This window comes from Poecilia reticulata, linkage group LG9, assembly GCF_000633615.1.
Source record: "Poecilia reticulata strain Guanapo linkage group LG9, Guppy_female_1.0+MT, whole genome shotgun sequence".
Classification (NCBI taxonomy): Eukaryota; Metazoa; Chordata; class Actinopteri; order Cyprinodontiformes; family Poeciliidae; genus Poecilia; species Poecilia reticulata.
In genome coordinates, this window is record NC_024339.1 from 6,238,168 (window position 1) to 6,249,058 (window position 10,891).

The 10,891-nt window shown below is 38.5% G+C and overlaps 2 protein-coding genes across 9 annotated transcripts in view; both read left to right on the forward strand.

The window, feature by feature from the left end:
- The window catches only part of tango2 (transport and golgi organization 2 homolog (Drosophila)), a 31,107-nt gene extending 20,403 nt beyond the window's left edge, over positions 1 to 10,704 (forward strand). For 6 of the 8 annotated variants that reach the window (XM_008417635.2, XM_017306601.1, XM_008417634.2 and 3 more), the window contains 6 exons: positions 218 to 337; positions 440 to 557; positions 6,434 to 6,501; positions 6,706 to 6,859; positions 7,076 to 7,180; positions 9,601 to 10,704. In XM_008417635.2, coding sequence (XP_008415857.1) covers positions 218 to 337; positions 440 to 557; positions 6,434 to 6,501; positions 6,706 to 6,859; positions 7,076 to 7,180; positions 9,601 to 9,721 — 686 coding nt within the window. In that variant the 3' untranslated portion in view covers positions 9,722 to 10,704. The remainder of the gene's footprint in view (positions 1 to 217; positions 338 to 439; positions 558 to 6,433; positions 6,502 to 6,705; positions 6,860 to 7,075; positions 7,181 to 9,600) is intronic. The other 2 variants (XM_008417636.2, XM_008417633.1) reach the window with 1 other exon arrangement.
- Positions 1 to 10,891, forward strand: part of galnt9 (polypeptide N-acetylgalactosaminyltransferase 9) — a 1,026,805-nt gene that overhangs the window by 170,999 nt on the left and 844,915 nt on the right. The window lies entirely within an intron of this gene.

Below are 10,891 nucleotides of genomic sequence, written 5' to 3' on the forward strand. Positions count from 1 at the left end.
TTGTTACTTTGTTTCTCATTTTCTTTCTTCTACATGTAGATTTCGGGATGGGTTGAAAATATCGCCAAACTCCTCGCAAATATTTCTAAAGCTGCAGCACAAAATCAATGATTTTGATTGGAAAAAAATCACACAAAATGTTTTTTTGTTTTGTTTTTTTTTTTTTTATTCTGGAGGGACTGACAGATTAAATATTGCACCAATTTCTCTTTACCAGGTCTGGACCTAGAGTATGGCAAGGAAGGTGGATCATGGCTGGGAATCTGCAAGAGGGGCAACCTGGCCGCCATCACAAACTACATGGAAGGACATCCTAACCCGAACGCACAAGGAAGAGGTGAGCCTGCCACGTTCGGGTCATCACATCTGATCACATCTGGACCGCCACCCGTCCCACATGCCAGCGATGTTCACCGTTTCCCCGTTTACCGATCTGCAGGGTTCCTTGTATCGAACTACCTTATGGATAAGGATGTAGACAGCTACTCCTACCTGAAGAAGGTGTCTGCAGACGGCCACATGTACAACGGCTTCAATCTCATCACAGCTGAGTTCAAGTGAGTGAAAGGTGTTCTGACTTATGCCTTTGTTTTTGTTATTTGCCCTCCACTGACACAGACCTATGTGTTAGTAGGCCTCTCGTGATAAACTTTGCTGGACGGTAAGTTATTGCGATTACATGATGATATTGATGTTTTGAGACCATTTTCAAGTAACGTAATGGAAATGGCATAATGATGTAAGACCACATTCTAAAAGATCAATAAACCTTTAATTCTAACATATCACTGGAACTGGAACTGGAAACAACAAATAAAATAATTAAAAAGTCTCTGTAAACAAAATTGTCCTTCAAAAACGGGGCTAGTTGAGACCAAAACACCAGACTGAAGACTTTTACCAACCAGTTTTTAGTAGAAAGAAAAAGAAAAGAGAAGAAAAATAAATCCTTCAAATAAAAATTATTGTTTGTTTTAATTTATCACACAATTAATTGGTTTATTACTTATTGCGATAGGCCTATGTGTAAGCATGTTTAAAGTTGGAAAACAGAACAATTATCGTCTTGTACGCAATTTCATGCATCTTCTATATTCATGAAGAACAAAAACTCTTTAAATGCATTGTTACATTGTAATATTTAACTAAATAATCAGCTTTTTATTCTTAGGCTGTGTTCTGTTTGCACGTGTAACAGTAGCTGTGAAAACTGCTTCTCGATACGAGCAATTTTAAGCACAAAGAAAAAGGAAGTGATGCTGAACTGCACTGAAAATATAGGGCTGTCTTATTTTCTTATTTTGTCTTCACCAGCCTGAAGTTACTGAATCCCAGTGACCTGCTTAGGAAAGAGAATTCAAAATGGGTTCAGTGGAGGCTAAGATGCTAGCAAAGCAGGAAGTCCCTGAAGGCAGCTGACATGGAAACCTGCATCGCTGCCTGCCAGGGAGAGGTTGGAAGTTGGGTTCAAACACACCCAAATGAATTCCTGCAGGGGAAGAAAGGTGTGAGGGGAGGTATTTTTGGTGTCAGGAGGTGTGTATCCTGCTAACATGGCCTGTAGCTGGATCTTGAACCAGTGTAGTTCTTTTTAATTTATTTATTATTTTTAGCTTGTGCTTCCCTTTCATTGCTTTGTTTTATCAACATTTCTGTTCATTACTGTAACTCGTCTCTTTCCTGAAGCAAAAGCTCCGACGCAACAAAAAGCATCCGATTGTTTCACATTTCCTATATTTTTTACATATTTGCATGAATAGGAGCTAAGTTAAGAACACATTTTTCATTTTGTTTAAAAAAAAAACAATACCAAAAACTGCTTTCACTGTGGACAAGAGAGGAAACACAGAGAAAGAAATCCTTCATCTTCTAAATAAACACCGGCATTAGCAATTAATTTCCTCTCGGCTGTAGTGTGTCCCGCAGCGCTGAAGAAATAGGCTGCTTCTTCCCCAATCAATAACACATCAGGTGGATGGAGACGGCCACTGCTTTATATTGTAATTAGAGGATTTCTCACTCATTTGTCTGGAGCAGCTTTACTCCAAATGAAGCTGAAGATTAGGTCAAGGTGTTGCCTTCTTTTGTAATGGATTATTTGTCTTTACTGATTTGTTTTGGCAATGTGATCTGCTTAATGCTTTGAATAATAATTTCTAACCTTTAACTGATTGATTTTGTGATTCATTTTAGCAGTGGGTACCTTACAGTGGGTATTAAACCCCACAATAAAGAGGCTGAAATATACAAGCTTGTCCTTACTGTACTGTATATCCCATATATTTTTTTTAAATATAATTTTAGCACCTTTTGCTCCATCTACATGCCTCAATGTCGCTGTTGCACCTGAATTTCCCCCACAGCGAAACAATAAAGGATTATTCTATTCTATGTTCACCTACTGAGAATTTTACCTGCTTCCAGCTTGAGTGCAGCTGATTCAGAATCATAACTTCAGAAATTAGCCGAACCTTTTTGCCTAAAAGCACGAGTTGTGATGCTTGGCAGAACTTTGCTTGACCTTAGAAAGAAACATTGAGACGCTGTCAATAACACACATTACAACATAGCAGGGTTAGATAAACTGTAGTTGTTTTAAAGGAACATCTACTATGATTATTTTTAAAATAAAACATCATTAGTGGTTCTCAATTTTTTTAGAGAAACAAAGAAAGCTTTACTTTGTCCAGAATAAAAGTGTCACAGAATATTTTTTACATCCTCCGAGTGACTTCAAATAAAAAGAAAATTAGTGGTGGAGGAAAAAAAAAAGCACGACAAATATGAAGAAGAGAACATTTAGAAAATCAAACAGAAAATCTTAAAAACTTATACTGAGGTCATTATTGGATGAAGAGAAATTAAAGTGGGCCTTAAATCTTCCTGTTTATCTTTCTACAAAAGGGATTTTTTTTTTATCCAGTCATTATGTTTTTTAAGATATTCTTATTCATAAGATACCACAGAACACAACCAGAGGGGAAAAGTGATTGGTTCATTTAATTGCTTTTGCCATGGGCAACCGCTGCATTTCATACAGATTTATGGTACGTCAACAGATTCCAGAAATTACAGGTTAAAAAACTTTCTAAACGTAATTCTGAAAAGCCTTGCTGAATTACAGCAGAAGATGAAGTTAATGTGAAGCTGTAGTGGTTTGCAAAAGGATAAGTAAAAGGAGGAAGATCATTTTATGTTTTCATTTTTTAAAATAAAAACCTCATGAGTGTGACATGCATTTGTTTTCACCCCCTCCACTTAATACTTGGCCAAAATGTTTATTTTTTTTATTTTTTTACCACAATTACAGCATCAAGTCTTTCATATGTACAGACTGGTATATTTACCAATTTGTCTTTGTAAAAGGAAGTCAGATAGAGTGGAGAGCATCTTTGGACATAATTTTTCAAGCTTAGACTCTCAACTAGATTTTGGTCTTGACTTTGATCAAGACCAAAGGAGATTACTCTTTGATGGATATGTTCCCCCTATCCGTGGCTTTTACTGTGCATCCGTATTTATGGGTGCACTTAAAATTCTGGGCGATGAGTTTTCAGAGTGCTTGCCTAAAAGCCTGACCCACCATCGCCTATGCTGGAAGCTCATCCAGGCATCTCCAGGCAACTGCGCCACAGCTGGCGATGGGGAAGTTGCTCTACAGCGTCAACATAGAGGGCTCTTCATTTGAACCGCTCCCAGCCGGCATACTGATTACCTCTCTGCCTGAGATCTTAAAAAAAAAGCTTCTTCTTTTCTTTTTTTTTTTTAAAGAAAAAAACCCTCTTTCCTCTTTGCCGTCTCTCTTTTTATGCCCAGTGGCTCTGATCTCCTGCTGTTCCCTCATCTCTGCCCAAATCAACCCACAGCCCTGCTGATGGGAACCTCAATATTCCAGCTACTTTTATAAAGCAGAAATGGCCACTTTCTCTCTTCTTCTCTATCTCTCTCTCTTTCTCCACAAAATCCTCCACCTTGCTTCCTCCATGGTCAATTTGATCCACATCACCGACATGAGGGTTTTTAGTTCAGGCCACAATATCAAGAACAAAACTAATATTTCATGCTCTGTGCTTGGTTACTGTGCCTTACTAATTCTTTTATTTCCCTTCAGTTTACACTTCCATCTGCTTTCTTTCTTTTTTTTTTATTGAATGGCTAGCATCAGAGCTTGGTAGGAGCAGTGTCTGTTATCACTCCTGTCAACACCGTCTACTGCGGCTGTGCTGACTGTCACCATAGGGACGCAGACAGTGTTGTTGTTTATTTATGATGTTTAGCTGGCTCTGGGTACAAGAAACAATATTAAGGACGTGGAATTGCTGTTGTCGGAAGGATTTCGTAATGTCAGCTGGCAGCTTAGAGGATTGCTCTGTGTGTCTGGTGTTTCCTTCTTTAACACATATTTCCCTGCCTCTAGAACATGCTCTGCTCAAAAGTGTTAGATTTGTTTTTGTCAGACTACTCTTGTGTTTTTTTTCTCCTCGGTGTAGTGTGGTTTTGCTGATATTAAAGCGTATGGCTGGGTGTTTTTTTTTTTTTTTTTTTTTTTTTTKGTTTTTTTTTTTTTTTTTTTTTTTTGCTCCCTTCTCAGTTTCGTACTTTTTAACAGTTTTGGTCTTGTTTGTGCTCAGAGTTTTTGTGGTACAAAAAAGGAACTGTCTGCCCCAGGACTTATCTGGCATGCGTCAGTCCGTACCCTCCTTAAGCATGGAGGGTATTTGGATATTTGTTAATGATTTAAGAGTATTCCATTAGAGTCTTATGTGACAATATTTAATGTAATTTATTGCTAATTTTCCATAGACACGACGCATGTGTGAGATCACGCCACCCAGCTCCCTGCTGGATGGCAAAAAACTGCTTGCTAACGATGACTACCATTGATTTTAGCTGTCAAGTTGTCAACATAATGCACTAAATCTTAAATGTATGCCTAATATATATTTAAGAAAAAGAGACATAGTGCTTTGCTACTAATTGTTAATGCTATGGCATCTAGACAATTCACAGGTGAGAACTAGTGGGGCTCTCGTCAGTCAGTAGATACAGCAACGGGTCTATGCATAACATAGCCAACAGAGAATGAGAAAATTGAAGATGTTCTTCACTGGGCTTTTTGTTGCGTTATTTTCCCTTTGCTGCGGCGCACTGCTCTAAATTAATAATAGCTACATCTCCAGGTTACATTTTGTTAACGGAAACATTCTACTCCGGCACCGCAACTATGGATGGCAAGTAAAAGAATCGTCTTTTTGCCCTCCAGTGTTGGGTTAACATATCTGTAGGATCTAGTGTTGAGACTCACCACACACTCAACCCATTTTGTCTGCATTTCACCATAGTGGCAAATGGCTATTTGTAAACAAAACTGTATTTCAAGCCACCAAAATTCTGCCTCCATGTTGCATGTTGAAATATTCTGATCAGCATTGGTATTCTGATGTGCACAACCAGGTACCACCAATATGTTCCAAAAACTTCTGGCTGAAATAGCCTGCTTTGTATCAGGGAGCTTGGCGCTGATTATGCATATTTCAGTTTTTTCCCACATAATCAGCCTGTGTTTTGCTTGCATTACTGAAATTTAGCAGCATTTAACTGCTAACAGCTAAACACTGCCATCTGCTGTCAAATCTTCTCTACTTCATTTGGCTCATACACAAAGAAAAAACCAGTATTGCTACTGCTAATTGTCACGGATACAAATACAGCACCTAACAGTTTTTAAATCTACTAAGTGCTGAATATGATTTACGTTTCATGGTTTCGATATTTGTAGATTTCATGACTCTAAAACATGGCGCTGTCCATTTTGCGGCCACAAACCAGGCAAGAGTCTCCAGCTCTTCTCTGAACAGCGTCCGAGTTCGATGTTGGAGCAATATTGCACCACATTTCAGATTGACTGATGCCACTGCTACGGCTGACATAAAACTGACATCAAAACGTTCACTGGCCTTCCAGTTCAAAGGATCTGGTCATAATTTATGATTCTCCCTGCTGTACTAAATCTGTGACAGATGCCCTTGATGTTGGATAGATTTCTCAGAATGAATTTACTCACCGCAACGAACCGGTTCGAAAGGAGATGTGGCACTATAGTTAAATGCTCTCTGCAGCATTGAATTGTACAATAAAAGCCGTCATTTTCCCCTGCAGTTCAGCACAATGTTCAATCCCGCAGTCTCTTCTTTGTCTTCTTTTTCTAGTTTCCAATACAAACAGTTTGCAGAAGTGATGTAAATGTATTAATTCCAATAATCTGAGACTGGTATGAAGTGAAACGTGCCCTTTTTCCCTGTTGAGTCATATTTGCTGTTCTTGTTTATTTTATCAGCACATATGCATTACTACTCTTGCCACTGCATTCTCACCTGGGCATAGATGTATGTAATTGTCTGTCTAATTTTCTATGACGTTGTGTCCCATCTAGAGCCAAACAAGACACTGTGTGTTACTATGGAAACAGAGGCAGCTCTGAACCCATCCGTCTGAATCCAGGTCTGTGTTTTTATTATGGTTGCTGTAGAAACCGTTCATTCCCCATCCACCTTTCCTCCTGGCCTCTGGCCCGTCTGCGTTTGCCTGGCATTTTCTGTCGGCGTTGCTCTCAGATTGTGTTGTTTGCTGAAGCTCAGGCCAAAAGGACACCCAGCAGAGATTGTGTAGACACATCTTTGTATCGTTCAAGTTGTCTCTCCTCAGCAGGGATCTACGGCTTAAGCAATTCGCTCCTGGATACTCCGTGGAAGAAACTTCTGAAAGGCAAGCAGCACTTTACCAACATCGTCGGCGACCAGTCGCTGTCCGGCGACGGATTGGTCCAAGAGCTTCTCCACGTCCTTAACAACGAGGAGCTGTGAGTGACTAACACTCACGCGAAAGCATGAAAAAACATACTCTGTTGTGATTTTTTTCTCAATCTGACACTTAAAAAACAGGTTTCAGAGAATTTTTTATTTTTTTAACTGTCCCAACTTCTATAAATGTGGCAGAAAAAATTTACCAATTGAATGCACATAAAGTATATTTACTAAAAGATTGTTCTTTTCTGTGTCCTTGCTTTCCTGTACAGGAACACACCTGACCCACTTCAAGAGCAGCTGGGTGAAGGATACAGCAAGTCTATGGTCCAGGCAATGTCAGCTGTATGCGTCCGCTCTCCTCATTATGGCACAAGGTCAGTGGCTCCCAACCTCGACAAATCTTTCCGTTTGTTCCTCCCGCCACCCTGCTGCGACAGGAAGGACTACCAGAAGATTTTTCAGGTCAGGGGTGCTCAAAGTGTGGCCCCTGCGCCTTCAGAGTAATTTTGGGCAGCCCACACCTGCAAGTCAAGAACAGTACAAATTTACCTGACCAGGACAAGCACTGAATTAGTCACAGGCAGCATTTATGAAGAAAAACTGACCCACATCCTGTTCTTGTGTTGAGAATAGCAATTGTTCCAAATTTTTCAGAAATGATGAATCAGACGGTTTTGTGTTTTTGGTAACACTTTGTTTGAAGGGGTGAAGGGGTATAAAACTGACATGACACTGTCATGAACATGACATATCACCTGTTGTGAGCATGAAGGAGTCTTAATGAATGTTTATGAGTCGTGAAGTGTCATTCGGTAAATAATGACACGTTTAATGCAAAGTTGCCACTTTTAATGAACTTTTCATGCAGCATTTAGAGCACCTTTGCATTATCAGTGTCATTATTTACCAAATGACACTTACTAATAATAACAGTCGTAAACACTTATAAAAGCTTCTCTTTCTCTCGGTGAAGGCGGACGCTTTTTTCCTCTGCTCCCTTCCTCCCCATGCTGGCCCTGCTTGCTCTGTTTTTGTCCTGTCTTTTTCTGTATTTTGTACAGGGCACTAATTCTGTATCACTGCCCTGTACTGTTCTTCATGAGTCCGAAAGACACCCTCTCTACTGTTCTTTCGTGTGATAAACAATCTCTTCCTCTCCCCCTATTCTTTGTACTTGGCCTAAAAGATGGTTGTCCTAGCGGTCCGAACAACTTACTATCTTAGCTCCAATTGCTTGTACTCAGCCAGAAAGACACCTATCTCCTGCTCTTTAGTGGTCTGCCCTATCTGCGTCTTCTCACCCCATTCTTTGTACTTGGTCCAAAAGATGGTTTCCCTAGTGGTCTAGGCGACTTGTCTCCTCAGCTCCCTTTGTCTGTACTGTTCTTGGTGAGTCTGAAAGACACCCCCCTACTGTTATTTTGCAGGATAAGCAATCTGCTTCTTCTCCCCCCCATTCTTTACGCTTTATCTAAAACATGGCTCTCCTAATGGTCTGAACGACTTGCTATCTTAGCTCCAATTGTTTGTACTCAGCCTGAACGATGCCTATCTCTTGCTCTTTAGTGATGTAAAACGACTTGCTACCTTAGCTCTGGTTGTTTGTACTCAGCCAGAAAGACAATGTTTTAGTTGCAGAGTTAGTTTAATCTTATCTAAGGATTTTTTTAAATTGTCATTTTAAATTTAATTTTAAACTTAAGAATCAAACATAAAAGTCCTAACTTTAGATGTACTCTAAAATATAAAAGCAGAGTTAGTTCTTACAGTTTGTACTGGCAGTATGTATTGAAATATTTACTACAAGTGATGTTTTGATGTGTGCACTTGGATTTTTATAGATTTATTGAATGATGGCCTGTGTAAATATTATCAAATTGAATGGCCATTTGGGTTTTTGTTTTTTTTTGTTATGTTTTGTTGTTTGTTGCACAAATTCAAATATAATTATATAATATAATTCAGTCAGTGAATCTGTGTTTTTTTTTCTGGAATACTCCCTCTCATGGAGACTTACTTACACCTTCTGACAACTAACCCGACTTATAATAACATTGACTAGGTTTGTTATTGGTACATTTTACTTATAAAAAAAAGAACAAAAAAGAACATAGTCACTACTCAACCATGCTCCAAGAGTTGCTCACAACATGGTGAATTGTTTTGTTACCTTTAAAATGATCTGCAGCAAGACCAGCAAGCAAGCAAAACATTCACAGAGTGGATGTAGTAGATACAGGTCAGAAGATTTGACTGAATCAAGACATTTTTCATAAGTCCAGATTGGGGAGCTAACTGGCAAATTGCTAGCTAAGCAGGAAAAATAGGTTGTATTTACTTCGATTTATGCAAACCAATTTTCTCAAAAGACTCATTTAATCACAAGTGAATAGTTTGAAGATATTTATTTTTTTTTAAAAACTATGTTGCTTTGTGTATTCAACAGAAAATGTGTTGAGCATTGGGTGCTGCTGTTACATTTTATTACAAAACAATTTTTTGTGTGCTTTTGATTGTCATGTCTAACATGAAATAAGGGGGGGCTTTAATATATCCACACACACCTCAAAAAATACGTTTTTGCGCCTTTGCGCAAAAACGTATTTTTTGCGCAAAGGCGCAAAAAATACGTTACAACAAAATACGGAAAGATTCAAAAGATGTGAATATTTTTGCTAGACATGTCTTTATTCAAACCTTGACATGCTGGTTGACCCTTTCTGATCACTATCAGGTGTTCTTCAAGATTTACCAATGTTGTTTCTGGGTTTTTTTGGCTTTTTTTCCCATTCAGGACCAACACAATAATCCTGATAGATGCAGAGGGGAATGTCACCTTCACAGAGCGCACAATGCTCGACGTTGACAGGAGCAAATGGAGCACCAATTCTTTCCAGTTCAACCTCCAGGCGTGAAGACGAGCTAGATGAGACCCACTCTGTGCCTTTCTGCAACCCTTTTCCCCTCCATCAGCCACTCTGCTGCAGCTGCTCTGCCCTCGTTGCACCACCAAGAGCAGAAAGACCTCTGTGCACTTTTTCTTCAGCTAGACGCCGTCTGTCTCATATACATGACCGACATGAATTCTCTGCCCTTGAGTTAAGTTCAGATGGCTTTTTTTTTTTTCTTTAATTGTCCTAAGTTAAACAAATCGCCAAAGGACAATTACATTTTTATGAATAAAAACGTTTTATCCACATGTCACAGAACACGCTTGCTGGGATGCTTGACAACGTCTAATCTGTTATTGTCCAGGCAACCAGAAAGTCCTCGTGATGCTGTCTAATGTTGTTGGAGTCAAACTTTCTACCTCTAAATTTATATTACCAACAAAAAATACATACTCAATACTCTTTCAGATTAGATCTTTTAAAGTCAAATTACCAACGTTTGAGGACAGAACAGCATATTATAGATGAAGGTAACCATTAGTGATTACTTTGACAGCACTTGGGTATTTCAGAAATGTTATGGTATTTATGACATCCTGTGTTGTCGAATAATGAATTTACAACTATTAGACATGGAATACAGCTTATTCAATCACGTTCTAAAAAAAATACATCATGGGAAAGTGAATATTTGAAGATTTTTATTTTTTTTGTTGACATTTTTAAACTACAGTTTCACGTCTACTCTAATTTTTATGATGACTTTATGTAAACTTCTGACTGCAACTGTAGGTGATTAAAGTCATTGGTGTTATTTGTGCCTAAATATGATAATGTATGAAGGCTTAAGCATGATTTTATTTGTTTAAAAACCCACCATCTTTTTCATACAAATAACAGATTTCAGTATGTTTTAATTATACAATTCAGTAATGTAGCTCATCTTACATCAGCATGCAAACAGCGACATCTTCTGGCCAACTGTACTGAAATAAAGCCTTTTCTTATTTCGTTGTCATAATCCTGGTTGAAGCAAAATTATCATGCCATGCAGTAGAGTAAATATTTAAATATAATAATAAAAAATAAACAATTGTGAAACCTAAAACTTCTGTAAGCTCTGAAGGTACCTATATTAGTTTGAGACCATAGTTTAACATGAAGAACTTGTTCATTGGCTGGATCCTGAATCTA